Genomic DNA, 15,350 nt, shown 5'->3' on the forward strand with positions numbered 1-15,350 from the left:
CACCATCGGCGATCCTCCTCCACACCAGGTGGGCGGCAGCGATGGTAACAGGCATGGGCTGGCCGTTTCGGGGGATGACAAGAGTTAGCCAGGAGGGAGGAGGACACGCCCAGTGGGCAGAGGCGCAGAGGGCCTGGGGGAGGGGGGCGCGCTACCCACTGAGCCACCTGGTGGCGGTGGAGCAGGTGCTGCCGAGAGGGAGGAAAAGCATCTACATCGGTGGCGTGGCCACGGGTGGGGGGGCGTGTTGAAACGCAGCGGGAGGAAGTGGGGTCTTGCTTTGAGAAAGCTCGCTGCACAATGTATTTGCCCATAGCTCTGCTGCCCACTGGTGGCCCAGGGCAGGGAGAGGGTTTTCCCCTTGAAGCAGGTGACCACACTGGAGACAAGGAAGGGGAAGGGCAGCTCCAGGGTGTCTTTTTAAACATATTTCTTCATTGATTTCAGAGAGGAAGGGACAGGGAGAGAGAGAGAGAAACATCAATGATGAGAGAGAATCATTGATCAGCTGCCTCCTGCATGCCCCCCACTGGGGTTCGAGCTTGCAACCCAGGCATGTGCCCTTGACTGGAATCGAACTCAGGACCCTTCTGTCTGTAGGCCGACACTCTATCCACTGAGTCGAACCAGCTAGGGTCAAAACATGCCTATTTTCTAACAAGAGCTGTGCTTCTACCAAAAAAGAAGCAAACAAACAAACAAAAACCTAAGGAAACAAACAAAAACAAAAAACAAATCCCTGGCCAATAGCCCTTCAAAAATGTAAGAAAAATATTTCAATAACACAAACATTTCTGTCTACCTATTTCTCACAATCCAAAATTACATAATTGGGTGCTATGTTTGGAAAGTAATATCTGATTTCCTTCCTTCCTTCCTTCCTTCCTTCCTTCCTTCCTTCCTTCCTTCCTTCCTTCCTTCCTCTCCCGCCCACCCCTGCACCATCATTTCTGGTTACGTCATCCAAATCTTACTACATTTTTAGAAACAGAAAGACAGTATAGCATAGAGCAGTGCTTCCCAAAGTGTGGTACGCGTACCCCCAGCGGTACGGGAAGAGTTTGGTGGGGGTATGCGTTGCTCCGGAGTTTGGTGGGGATATGCACTGCACCGTGCTTAGCTGCGCCTAATTCTACGTTCTCATAAGTATGAGGGGTCCTCAGCGTTACGAAAATTATAAAAGGGGTACACATATGTCAAACGTTTGGGAAACACTGGCATAGAGGATCAGAACACAGATTCTAGAGCCAACCTGGTGGGAGTCAGACTGCATGGCGTTGAGTCCTGGCTTGAACTTGAACTTGTACTGGGTAAGCTACTGAATCTCTCTGTGTCTGTTTCACTCCTGTGAAAAGTGAGTAGTGGGCTTCCACTTCACAGGATTTTGCAAGCACCGAGGACAGTGCTGGCAGTGAGCACTCTGACATACTAACCGCCATCACCACTAGAGATTCCCTTCCACACGAATAAAAAGGTCAGATAGACTTCATCTTGAGAAACAATTTGCTGGACTGAATAATCATCCTTAACTCATTTTTATATGTTTTTATCGCCTTTTAAAGAGGGGGGGGGGGGGGAGAAAAAGCGATAGAAACGTTGGTGAGGGAGAAAGCCTCCTGCACACCCCTCACTGGGGACCTGGCCCAAAACCGGGTGTGTGTCCTGACCGGGAATCTCGGTGCACGGTTCTATGCGACTCTGGCAAGTGATCCCCCTCAACTTCTTAAAATGTCATTCAGTCTCTAAGGAAACTCCTGCTATGTGGACTAACGTGCTTTCAAAAATGAAAAACCACCACCACCACCAACTGAGCGCACCTGAAGGGAGAACAGCACAGGAGAAGAACCTCACAGACGAGCGAGATTAGATGTTGACCCTTCGAACGTGTGGGCTCATGCCCGGGCCGTGTCGAACTCTGTGCCTTGGCAGTGAACTCTGACCGCCCTCACCTCCATGTTCTCACCAGGGGCGCTGCTTAGTTCCCAAGAGTTACTGTGCTTTTCTCCTCAACTTCATTTTCCCACTTTGTACTTGCTATTGCAATTGCATTATTTTTTTTAATCTATACTTTTATTGATGTCAGAGAGGAAGGTAGAAGGAGAGAGAAACAGAAACATCAATGATGAGGAAGAATCATTGATCGGCTGCCTCCTCGTGCTCCATCCTGGGGTCAAGCCCGCAACCCAGGAATCAAACCGCGACCTCCGGGTTCAACCACTGAGCCATGCCAGCCAGGTACAATTATATTCTTTAAATATTATATAATGTGATAAAATGCCAATGTGAAAGATACTGTTTCTATGTAAGCTAGATTACACATTATGGAATATTTGATTAAAAAAAATAAGTCATTTCAAAAGTTGCTAGTGAACTAGTAAGAGACTAGAAAATAAAATAGGCAGAATTCTAGATGGATTCTGGTATCAGCTGCTTTCCAAATAGCTTTGAGATTCTTTTTTTTCTCAAGGAGAATTTGGGCATGGTTTATGAAAAAAGAAAAGAAAAAAAAGGGGGGAAGTGGAATTCTACCAGCAGAATGCTATCAGACAATACTCAGAGAGACTCAAAGGAAGTCACGCCAACACCTCCTAACAGATGGGTGAAGAACACCCCATACAACTTGTGTACTTTGCTTAAACCCATGCTGAAGGCCCGTGTACATATTTTTCTTTTCCTTAACGTGGTCATCCACCGTCACAGACAGAACTGTGTATGCGGGCCCCTGCCGGGCTCACACAGTCCAGCCTGAGAGCCAGCGCTGCGCAGTCACACACCTGGGTGAGGAGAATGTTATCGAAGAGCTGCTGCGTTTCGGACTGATCTTTGGTGATATCCGCGTTGGCATTCATCCCAAAGATTTCCGGTGCTGGGGTCAGCGGCAGGGTCTGCGTGTAATCGATGTAGCTTTTGTGCTGCGGAGAGGAACCACAGGGGGTTGGGAGGTTAGAAAGCAATCGTCCTGCAGAGCCTTCCCACTGAAAAGAGGTGATTCCAACATTCAGAGTACTGAGTGGCTGAGCCTGTGAGGGCAGACACCGAATGCTTCCCTTTTCTTCCTGCCTCAGCAGCCCAGGTTTGAATTTTAAAACAGAGAGAGGAATGTCCGGGCCACTTCTCCCAGAGAACTCTTTCTGTGCTGCATTTTGCTGGTGACTGTTCTTAATTTTGATCACCATAAATTTATTTAGGCTCTCCTCTGACTTTTTCTCAGTACTCTTACTATGATAAATCTACTGTGATAAGTTCAGAAAAATGAAAATAACCAGACAATTTATTGTCCCGAGATAACCACCATCATTAACGTTGTATATGTGTTTATGCAGGTGCACTCACATTTTCTAGTTATTTACTTGGACTTCTACCAAAATCCCATATATTTCTTGATGTTCATATGATCATATACAAACACATATATATTGATTGGGGAGGGGGAGGGTTGTTCATTGATGGTTTTCAATACGGGTGGAAAGGACCCATGCTTTGGGTCCTTTGCCACCCCATTACTGGAGAGCTTGTTACCCATGATTCTCCATGTTGATTTGATCCACCCAATCAATGACAGGGATAGACTAGTAATACCAATGTCAATCAGAGAGATCATGACCTGTAACCGCTGTGTAAATAAGTAAGCATGGCATAAATATTAACTCTTATTGTTCATACTAGAGGCCCGGTGCACGAATTTGTGCATAGATGAGGTCCCTTGGCCTGGCCTGCGATTGGGGCCATCTTGACCAGTTCCCATTGGGACCATTGGGGCTGGCCAGCTGGCCAGCCAGCCAGCCGGCCGGGGAGAGGGACCGCAGGAGATTGGTTTACTACAGGAGGTTGGATGTGGGAGTGCACTGACCACCAGGGGGCAGCTCCTGCGTTGAGCATCTGCCCCCTGGTGGTCAGTACACATCATAGTGACCAGCCGTAACGGTCGCTTAGGCTTCTATACACATAGATTACTTTTACCTCCTTACATGTGTGTTCTCTTTTTAACTGGGGACAATGGCTTCTTACTCAAAGGACTGCATTCACGCTAATGGAGCCTCAGGTCACCGCGGAAGTCTTCTTGGCTTCGGGACGTTTCTGCTCCCCTCACACCACCGCCGCAGGAGACCCCCGTGTCTGCGCCAGGGGGTGCTTTGTCCTAATGACACCGAAGGGAGCTCACACAAGGTTTAACAGAAAACAAGACTTCTGGAAAAATCCTCCTCCATCTCAGACCACTTCCGTGTTTACCGCCTTGCCTTTCCCAGAAAGACGTAGGCACTTACATCGCCGGTAGGGGGCACAAAATAGATGCCGCTCGAGTCGAACTTGTAGCCCGGGTCCTCCACCAGCTCGGTGCGGAAGAACTTGTTGAGGACGCTGCGCAGCGTGCGGCGGTCCCAGTCGTCCGTCACCCGGCCGCCGTAGTTGCACTCGCCCGTCATGTACCGCAGGGCGTCGTAGGGCAGCTCCTGGAAGGAAGAGCTCAGGTCCTCAGCCGGTCACCAGCCACACAGTCCACAGCATGGTGCTCCTAGCCGGTCCACCTGACCAAAACCTCTTACCGCAGGCTGGCGTGAACCCAGTGCCCCTTTGCATCCTCCCCTGCTAACCGTGTCTCCCCCGCCCCTCCCACCCGGTCCTCTCTCCTCTGGTTTGTCCCCACGCAGTGAGTGCAGAGAACAGACCTCCTCTCGTAGCCGTGAACTCACTGCTCACCCAGCGCTAAGGGCCCACAGTGAATTCCAGGCACACGGTGAAACGACCAGAAGCCCATCCTTGGAAAGCTCTCGCAGCTGAGCGACATGCAGACAAATCCAGCGGCATTCAGAGATAATTAATCAGTGTTCATTTCCTTCTTATAGCCATACCAGTGGCCCGGTGCACAGTGAAAGGGAATTAACTAGAGGAAATATTTTATTTATTTTTTATTTTTTTTATTTTCATTTTTTTAATATATTTTATTGATTTTTTACAGAGAGGAGGAGAGAGGGATAGAGAGCTAGAAACGTCGATGAGAGAGAAACATCGACCAGCTGCCTCTTGCACACCCTCCACTGGGGATGTGCCCGCAACCAATGTACATGCCCTTGACCGGAATCGAACCTGGGACCCTTCAGTCCGCAGACCGACGCTCTACCACTGAGCCAAACCGGTTTCGGCTAACTAGAGGAAATATTTTAATATTGCTATTTGCCCTTTCTCTATAATACAAGTGTCAGAGATGAAAGAAAAATCAGTAAATGTATATGAAAATGTTGATCACCTTGTAGAGGGAGGCCCCGCCCACCTGCCACGGCACAACCAGCTGGTGGCCTGGGCCTCCCTCTGTGGGGCGATGGATTGCGGAGCCCCTGCCCGCCCATTGATGGCTCACAGAGGGTGGCCTGGGCCTCCCTCTGTGGGGGCGATTGTGGGGTGCTGCCAGGCCCCCTGACCAATAGCATCACACCCGCCCTGGCTGGCCTGGCGCCAGTGGGTGTCATAAGCGTAGTCTTCGGGACCGTCCTCCAGACAGACGGTTGTTCTGCTGTTGGTCATTTGGTCAATTTGCATATTACGCTTTTATTATTATAGATATATTTTGACAATTTGAATCACACTCTCTATACAATATACCTTGTATATTGTATGAACTCATGAGAATCTTGTACCATTTTACAAAATACTCTTTGAGAATACTATTTTAATAACTGTCTCTAATACTGAACACTTCAGTTGCTCTTAATTATCTACTGCTTCAAATCCTTTTCCAGTAAATACACATTTCTAAGGATCCGGTCGTCTAGATTTCCGAAAAGGAGCTTATAAAAAGCAGGTGGTTAGTGTCACCAAATTGCTCTTCTGACAGGCTGTAGCAGTTGTAAAACTCAGTTCGAAAATCTTTTGTAATTTGATAAGCCAAAGATAATTAATATTGTCATAATTTGCATCTCTAGAAACTAGTGAGGCTCATAATTTTTTTCATATGCTTAATAACATTTGTGCTTCTTCGAATGAGCCTACCACTCATTTTTCAATTAAAGTTTTGATAGTTTTACTTGATTTGTATAAGCTGTTTTATAAATTGACATTTACTTATCAAATTTATACAGATATTTTCCTGTTAGCTTGCTTTTTTATTATAGTCTCTTGTGTACAGAATTTTTAAAAGTTTATGCATGCAACAGGATCAACTTTTCGTATCACAATTTCTTTTAAACGGAGCACAAGTACTTGTACACCCAGCAGCAGAGAGAATCCTACTTCTTAGTGCTCTCGACAAAATTGAGCACTGCCATTTAGGAAAATATATTGACAAATGATGACATTATTTGTAGTTTTTAAGTTTATTTTTTTATATTGACGTTTAAAAAATGTTTACTATTTGTATTTATTATTTTGTTAAGTTACCTACTCTGTTCTTTTAGGCATTTTTCTAGTCTGAATGATTATCCATTCCCCCCCCCCCCCTCCTATTTTTTAAAGCTCTTTATAAAGATACCGAATCACCTTTGTCAGATACATTTTAAACATTTTATCCAATTTTCATTTGTCTTTTATTTGGATGATGTTTAACTTGTTTGTGGCATTTTAATATGGCAAAGTTTTAAAATATTTTCTCCTGTAACCCAGCAATCTTTTACTTTATGATTCTTTGGGTCATTTTTATGTTTAACATATCCTTCCTGTCGTTAGTTAGCTGTCACAAGTTCAAGTGCATGACTCCTGCATTCCAGCGATTCCACTCAGAGAGTCTCCTCAAGAGAAATAATGGCGTCAGGGAAGAGCGGGCAGCATTGGCCACAGAGGGGAATTCACTGAGTCGGGAGTTGGAAATTAGGAGACTCTGTTCTTTGGTACAACTGGCACCCAATTCAACTCATCTGATGTGAAACTGGCCTTTTGTTCTAAAATGCAAATATTCTCTTAAAACCACACCAACAGCCATGCAATAAACTCCCAAATCCATTAGCATGGGCCACAGGACGGTTCCAAATCACTACAGTTAGCCAAACCTTTCCACAGGTGGGCATTTAAAAAAAAAAATTGAGATACAGTGGAGATTACCATTATAGTAGTTGCAGATGTACAATATAATCGTTTGCTATCCGCACACAGCATTTGCCATTTTATTGTTGCTTCTTCATAGCACGTGCCTGAAAACCTCCTCCTTATTCTTTAGGTCTCAAGTGCCCGCCTCTGTGGCACAAGGACATTTCTCTACACACGAAGTCATGTTCCAGAACAGACGTGACCAGTTGGCTTCTAATTTATGATATTCTCAAATCTTTTTCAAAACAAGTACAATCACTTTTCAGATTCCCGAGTGTGTGTGTGCGTCAACATCAACGATAAAATACAGTCCCTAACAGACAGACGGGCACCCTCACGGCCTCCTGCTGAAGCACTGCTCACTGAGCTGCCAGGAGGGTCCTGCTGTCTCTCCCCCCCCCCCCCCCCCCATCTGGAGCAGGACTGCATCAGAAGCCCTGCTCCCTGCTGGCCGCTCACACACCCCCAGGGGCGGAGAGAGCCGCCCGCCGGGCCCGCCGGTACCTCGTACTGGTTCAGGAACATGTGCAGCTGCTGCACGCTGATCCGCAGGTCCGTCTCGTTGAACTCGTAAGGAATGTTCCAGCCCAGGGGCCCGAACTTCCGCCGCTCCTGCACCAGAGCGTGGAAGAAGCAGAGGCCGTAGAGCAGCTTCTTGAACTCCACCTGGAAGGAGAAGGAACCTCATTCCTCTCCTCTCCCTTTGCATCGTACTGACCAACCTTCAGACCGGTTCTTCAGGAAGGCCAATGTCATCCTGCCACTGGCTCCCCGGCTGAGCATGGACCTATGAACCAGGCGGTCAGGGTTCGATTCCCCGTCCAGGGCCCACGTCCAGGTTGCGGTCTTGGTCCCCAGCAGGAGGCGGCCCATCCATGATCCTTGCTTTTCACGGATGTTCCTCTCTCTCTTTCCCTCTCCCTTCCTCTCTGCAATCAATAAAAATATATTTTAAAAAAGGAAGAAACGTCGTGCCATCAAAGGAAGGCTGAGGACATGTTTCAGACTGAAGAAGGCAGAGAGACGGGGAACTAAACACACAGGAGCCCCAGCCCAGCCCTGTGGGGCAGGGCCAGGGCTGTAAGGGGCATCGCTGATGCATTTGGAAAACACGTGGGTATCAGACAACAGGGCACCCTCGTTACATGACGAACACCTGTGCCGGCGTGAGAGCACGCCCCTGCCCTGACAGACAGACAGACAGACAGACAGACAGTCGTGAAGCGTTGCCTTGGGCAGAGGGCCCCGCGCCTGCCGCCCCGGCATGGGACGTGGACCAGGGGGCACATGAGGGCACCAGGCTGAGGGGCCCTCCTTGTGCGACTTTCCTCCTCGCACCTTTCCTGTGCGTTTGAACACGTTTCAAAAAAAAAAAAAAATTTAAATTAAAAATTAAAACCAAAAGATTACGATGTGCTGCTGTGGAATTTGAGGGGACGTGGCTTTTGTTTTGGACTGTGGTTCATCACAGCCTTGACTTCAAACACGCATGAATATCCCTGGAGCCGTGGTCGGCAAACTGCGGCTCGTGAGCCACATGAGGCTCTTTGGCCCCTTGAGTGTGGCTCTTCCACAAAATACCACGGCCTGGGCGAGTCTATGTTGAAGAAGTGGCGTTGGAAGAAGTTTAAGTTTAAAAATGTGGCTCTTAAAAAGAAATGTCAGTCATTGTGCTGTTGATATTTGGCTCCGTGGATTAATGAGTTTGCAGACCACTGCCCTGGAGAGACCTTTGATGCAGACTGAAGGGAGGACGGTTTTGCACACAGGCTCTGACCGGCTGGCGTGCACCGACCCGGGGTGACCTGCCTTGCAGGGCCCGTCAACGCGACAATTAGCCGGACGGGGTCTCAGAGGCCCGGGAGAAGGGCTGACTTCGCTTCAGACACCCATGCCTCTTTTTTAGCACCCAGGACTCCAGTTTAATGAAAGCACTTCTTTATTCTTTAATGTTTCCTCTTGATGCAGCCTTAAAACACATTCCGGCATCCAGATGGTGAGATTTTTAACGGCAGAAACTGGCCGGGTTCACAGCCTGCCTTCTAAGGAGGCTCTTCCGTTTTTAATTCCGGGGACCCGGGAGACAAGGACGGCCGCGGACACACACGCGGGGTTCTAATCAGGAGCGCGGCGGGCGGCCCCCACCTGCCCCGAGGCTGATGAGCCCCATCCATGGGGCAAAGCCACACCCGGAGGAGACGTTTTTATATTTTAATTTAAAGATAGGGCTCCAGCCGGCTAATGGCCCGGTTAATATCCTGAAACAAGATGCTCCAACCTCGCGGATCCCTGCTGGGAACGCTGGCTGGCTGAATGGAAGGCTGGTTATTAAGGACGCCCCCCCCCCCCCCCCAAGACCCCAGCTGAGCAGGAGCGGGGCCGGCAGTAAAGTTAAAATGAAACGTTAATAAGATTGACTTCAGCACAGTCAGTAACCAGTAGACAAAGCCCAGGGCGCTGCGTGCGGGAGGGAGGCCGGTTATGGGGTTAGGGTGGGGTTGTCCTGGGCGCAGGCGTCCGCCCCCCCCGCCCCCCCGGGGAGGGGGCAGCCAGACTCGGGGTCACTCACAAGCTTCTTGCAGCTGTTGAAGAACTCGGGGTCCGAGATGGGGTCCATGAGGTAGGAGCGGATGATGTTGGCCCGGAGACCTTTGGGGGCCTCGTTGGTCATCTTCACCCCGTTCTGCAGGACGGCCACGGGGAAGTTGGGGGACGGGTAGCTGGTCAGCCACATGCGGAAGTCGGGGTGAGTGGTCTCGGGGCTCAGCTCCTGCGGGAACAGGAGTCGGATACGGAAGCACAAGTCAGATCGATCAAGGAGAACTCTCTGGATCACGTGGCTGGTGGGGGGTGGGGGTGGGGCTGAGAGGGGGGAAAGCATCAACAAAACAGAGCCCCGTCAAGGAAACCGGACACACCCCCCCCCACCCGGCACAGCGGGCTGACCCCGTTAAACGCGGGGCCGGGAGGCGGACAGAGGGCCGCATCCGTCACAACAGGCCGCGGTGAGGGCCACACCATCCTCCAGGACGGTGACTTTCTCGATGCTGATGCAACATGGACAGAAGGGTTCTCTGCCTCGGAGCCAGGTAGAGAACAATCCGTTTTATTTGTATTTATTTGTATTGAGGACACACACTGCACTGCGGATAGGTCCGTGTTACACCACGCGGGGGGGAGACCATTCCGGAAGGGGGGAGAAGGGATGGATCTAGAGCAGGCAGCACAGTACTAGGAACTACTTGCTTCAGAGGCGAGGCAGCCTGCAGCCTGCGGACCCCAGCCCTGTCCTGAGGCTGCGGGAACAGGGATGATGGCCACGGCCCTTCCCTCTCCTACTCGGCCCCGCTCTGGCTGCCTTGTCCTGTCGGTGGGGTCTGTTTTAAAAAAATCTATATATATTTTTATTGATTTCTCTACAGAGAGGAAGGGAGAGGGATAGAGAGTCAGAAACATCGATGAGAGAGAAACATCGATCAGCTGCCTCTTACACACCTCCTACTGGAGATGTGCCTGCAACCAAGGCGCATGCCCTGGACCGGAATCAACCCAGGACCCTTCAGTCCACAGGCCGACGCTCCATCCACTGAGCCAAGCCAGCCAGGGCATGGGGTCTGGTTTTAAATTTGCAAACCTCCCTCAGTAAAGCAATGTGAGCACCCAGTCGAAGAGGGGGTTGGTGGGGGGGGAGGTCAGGAGGGACGCCCGGGGCCTGCCGGTCAGTGGGGGCTGCATAGTGCCGAGGCGGGAGGCTGAGTGAGGAGGGGCTGGGTAAGGAGAGGACACGCTTCCTTTCTGTTCTGTTACTGGCTGGACCAAGGGGCGCACTCTCTGGAAAAGAGGGGAGTCCGGGACCAGTGCCGAGGGCGCGGGAGGAGGCCCTTTGGCCTTAGCCCCGTGGTGGCAGATCACCAGCCACATGGGTGAGGAGGGATGAAAGAAAAGCTGTATTCTGGCATGCGTTAGTCTAGGGGGGCCACATGGAGGTCACCTACAGAGCCGCCTCTGGGGGCTCAGCCCGGGGCTGTGAAAAGCAGGCGGGTTCTGTCTGCCCTGTGGATCGCCCGCCTCTTCCAGGCCGCGCCCCCACCTCACACACACCCCCCTCCCCCCCCATGAGCCTGGCTCCTGTGAGGAGGGACTCAGCGAGGCCTGACTGTCCGCTCTTCTTGGTCCTGCGGCTCCCGAGGCCAGCCCCCCACCCCCACCCCCGTGGCCCAGCACTTACTCCCCCTCGACCCTCCAAGTTATAGGACAGAAGGGATGGCTGCCATGGTACCTACAGCGCTGATTATATCGAGGGAACGCAAGCCAGGAAGATGAACTGGCACCTCTTACCTCGCAAACTTTCTCGAGCATCGGCATCCAAGAGGTGGCCAGGTGGCAGTTCTGAAGAACCACCCACGTCCCCTCCTTGACGGCTTTCTCTAACATCCTCATCGCTATGGGCCCTTGGCCTTGGCCCAGGGACAACGAGCTGAGCCTTGCTCCCCCGTAGCCCTGTGTGCGAGAACAAGCCAGGTGGGGAAGGGGAGAAACGGCATTAGGACGGGAAACGCTACCGTGAGCCATGTCACTGCTGGGTTATGGAGCATCCTTCAGAGGACCGAACACACGCGGCCCTAAAACAGCCTCACTGAATACCAACCCTATAACCGCGTAGGCAAAGAGCAAGTCAGCTCCTGGTAATACATGAAAAATTCTGTAGGTCCCTGATTGCTGAGCTCAGGGTAGAAAAGGAAATTAAAACTTAACACGAGGGCCCTGACTGGTTTGGCTCAGTGGGTAGAGCGTTGGCCTGTGGACTGAAGGATCCCAGGTTTGATTCTGGTCAAGGGCGAGTACCTTCAGGCACATCCCCAGTGGGGGGTGTGCAGGAGGCAGCTGATAAATGTTTCTCTCTCATCAATGTTTCTAACTCTCTGTCCCTCTCCCTTCCTCTCTGTAAAGAATCAATAAAATATATTAAAGAAAAAAAAAAAAAAGACAACATGAGGAGGCAATGAAAAGGCTTGGTTGTTATGCAGCAACTCCTAAAATCCAAAGCCAAAAAGACCACAAAAATACACACACAAAAAAAAACACACAAAAAAACAAACAATGAATAGACAGATGAACTTGTCCAAATCTTTAAATAATTATATTTTAACTAATTTGGCTACTGCATAAAATTCAGAGGGGAAAAAATAACCCTTAATACACATTTTAAAGCCCCCCCCCCCAAAAAAAAAATAAGAGAGGAAGGAAGAGAGAACCATCAATGATGAGAGAGAATCATTGATTGGCTGCTTCCTATACACCCCCCACTGGGGATCGAGTCTGCAACCTGGGCATGTGCCCCGACCAGGAATTGAACTGTGACCTCCTGGTTCATAAGTTGATGCTCAACCACTGAGCCACACGAGGCCAGGCTTAACATTTCTGTGAAGAATTCTGTGGGTATGTTTGCCTGGAATTCACTCCTGCTGCACCCTGTCCCCCTGCACCCTGTCCCCCTGCACCCTGTCTCCCTTCACCCTGTCCCCTTGCACTCTGCTCCTGCTGTACCCTGTTCACCTGCACCTGCTCCCCCTGCACCCTATCCCCCTGCATCCTGCTCCCCCTGCACCCTGTCCCCCTGCACCCTGCTTCCAGTGCACCCTGCTCCCACTGCACCCTGCTCCCGCTGCACCCTGCTCCCGCTGCACCCTTCTCTGTCTCTTGCTGCCTCTGGACTGGGGCTTTGGGTCCCCCTGGGCTCCCTCTGGGGCAGCAGTCGCCTGCACAGGCTTCGGAGAGGCCTGGGTCAGGGCAGCCACAGGAGAGTGGGGCCATGAGCTCTGTGATGCCCACGGCTCATCCACGTGAGCAGGTAGGAGCAGCAGACAAGCAGAGGCGACACCACTATTTCTGGAAAGAGTGGCGACAGCGGGAGCAGCAGGACATGGAGCTGTGACAGGGGAGGGTATTCACACTGTGAGGCAGGGAGGGGCCGGGAGAGGAGCTTGCAGGCCCGGAGAGTCCGGAAGGTCGTGCTGCCCAGAGGGCGAGCCCAGTTAGAATGATGCATCTCACTGCTGCCCCCCCACCCCACCCTTCCGCGCGCACACACACACACACACACACACACACACACGCCTGCCCACCAGGGTCTCACACACACACACACACACACACACATACACACACACGGGCCTGCCCACCAGGGTCTCCCAGCCTCCCATCGCCTCAGCCAGCTCCTCCTGCATCCCCACGCACGCCCATCTCCTCGCTCCAGCAAGAATAGCCTTACAGAGGCCAGGCCAGGTTACGGTGCTAAGAACCCCACCACATCGGCCGCACCTGCTCAGAAGCCATGGAAAGGCCCTGCTGGAGGCGGACCCCTGTACATTGTGCACCCCATCTCCTGAGCACCCCAGCCCCCCCAGCGCTTCTTTAACCACCTGAGAGAGCTCGGTCCCCCATCGGTCCTCCGGTCTCTAGGAGTGCAGCCAACCAAAGCAGTAACGCCTCAGCTGGCCGGGAGAGAGGATGCCAGCCAGCCAGCACGTGAGCTTCCAGAAGCTCCTTCCTCTCCCTGCTCAGCACCCCTGTCTGCAAACAGCCACACCATCTTGAACCTCATGGGACTGCTGTGAACACTGAGATAGAAAGTGCCAGAAACAGCTACAGCAAAGAGTACTCCGTACAAGTGGTGGTGGTGGTTTTAGAAATATCTATTGCCATAAACCTCTATTTTGATTAGACCGAAAGGGAAAAATGTCAACTCAAAAATGCCAACCGCTTGTTCTCTATTTTCTTGTCCTGGGATGTCTGAGGTAAGCACAGTGACAGCAAATTCATTTCACCACGAAAAGCCTGGAAATGAGCCTCTTAGACTAGAACCCGGCAAAGTGACCGGAAGGCAGGTTGTTCTAGAGCAGTGGTGGGCAAACTCATTGGTCACAGAGCCAAATGTCAACAGGACGATTGAAATTTCTTTGGAGAGCTACATTTTTTAAACGTAAACAACTTCTAACGCCACTTCTTCAAAATAGACTCGCCCAGGCCGTGGTATTTTGTGGAACAGCCACACTCAAGTGGCCAAAGAGCCACAGTTTGCCGACCATGGGTCTAGAGAGTTGGGGGAGGTCCCCTTCAGAGGCTGGGAGAGAAGCCGGCCGAGAGGGGCCCCCCAGGTCATGGTGAGTCCTGAATCTGTTAGATCAACCCCAGCTCACACCCGGGCACCTTAGATCAAGAGGTGCCCCTCCCCCCAGAGGGAAAGCAGAGCTGATGCCCCCGGCCCGCATTCTGGTTTTAGGATTGCAATAAGGAGTATTTCTCCTAGCAGTGTGGCCGCTTAGATAGCAATGTCCTTGGGCTCTGTCCTCCTCCGATGCCCCAAGTCTCTCAAGGGCTGAGTGAGTGACACATTTGTACCTTTTCCTCACCCCTTAGCATTTCTAGTATAAGCAAGTACATATACATACATATATATATATATATATATATATATATATATAGAGAGAGAGAGAGAGAGAGAGAGAGAGAGAGAGAGAGAGAGAAATGTACACACACACACACACACACACACACACACACGCACACACATATAAGTCCATCTATTTGAAGGTACCTGGTCATCAGAAAACTTGAGCAGGGCGGCCATGGGGTCGGCCCCCGGCGAGAGTATGAAAATCAGGGGCGCACAGCAGTTGCTGTCTGCGAACGCCTTGGACAGGTTGAAGGGGGGCGGCTCGATGAACGTGCGCCCCAGCTTGTGGGTTATGAATTCTTGCAGCATTGGGATAACCTAGAAAGGAACAAGGACGCGTTAGAAAGAGCACTGCACATCTGCGAGGGGGTCTCACTTAGGTGTTCGTTAAGGCCAGTGGAGAGCCAAAGCCATTGCTGTGTCTGAGTGCCTTCCCCTCGTCCTGGGGTGGACGTGCGTGCGGCTGAGGGTGTGAGGTGAGGAGCTGACAGTGGAGGACTAGCTGGGCTTACATTAGAGTTTCAATCCTCTCCCAGTATTTTTGTCCTTTTTAGTGTTAAAACTGCACAAGGCTCGCTTGTTCCCGAGAATGAACCTCACTCCCGAGGTCAACAACTCTGCGGGCCATTCAGTCTGCAAGGCGAGAGCTGAGGTTTGCTTCTGCAATCCCATCTTGCCAGCAATGGGCTTGTGAAGTGAAATCTGTCAGTAACAAAAATCACAGGCTAATCTAGGCAGCCACCTTGCAGAAGGCAGGAGAGGAGTCTGTGGACTCCCGTTTATGTTTTCTATATATGGCAAGTAAGATTTATCGGGGGTCAGAGGAACTTATCCTATATAATAAAAGGCTAATATGCAAATCCACCAAATGGTGGAACGA

General features: G+C 51.0%; 1 protein-coding gene across 1 annotated transcript in view; it reads right to left on the bottom strand.

Annotated features, from left to right (window-relative positions):
• DNAH7 (dynein axonemal heavy chain 7) overlaps window positions 1-15,350 on the bottom strand; it is a 159,998-nt gene that overhangs the window by 9,774 nt on the left and 134,874 nt on the right. The window contains exons 55-60 of the mRNA XM_084892142.1: window positions 14,612-14,788; window positions 11,353-11,514; window positions 9,584-9,784; window positions 7,519-7,680; window positions 4,266-4,451; window positions 2,775-2,912 (exon numbers count right to left, since the gene is read on the bottom strand). Of these exons, the coding sequence (XP_084748268.1) occupies window positions 2,775-2,912; window positions 4,266-4,451; window positions 7,519-7,680; window positions 9,584-9,784; window positions 11,353-11,514; window positions 14,612-14,788 (1,026 nt within the window). The remainder of the gene's footprint in view (window positions 1-2,774; window positions 2,913-4,265; window positions 4,452-7,518; window positions 7,681-9,583; window positions 9,785-11,352; window positions 11,515-14,611; window positions 14,789-15,350) is intronic.

The sequence above is a fragment of the Pipistrellus hanaki genome, assembly GCF_964339955.1.
Source record: "Pipistrellus hanaki genome assembly, chromosome: 8".
Taxonomy (NCBI): domain Eukaryota; kingdom Metazoa; phylum Chordata; class Mammalia; order Chiroptera; family Vespertilionidae; genus Pipistrellus; species Pipistrellus hanaki.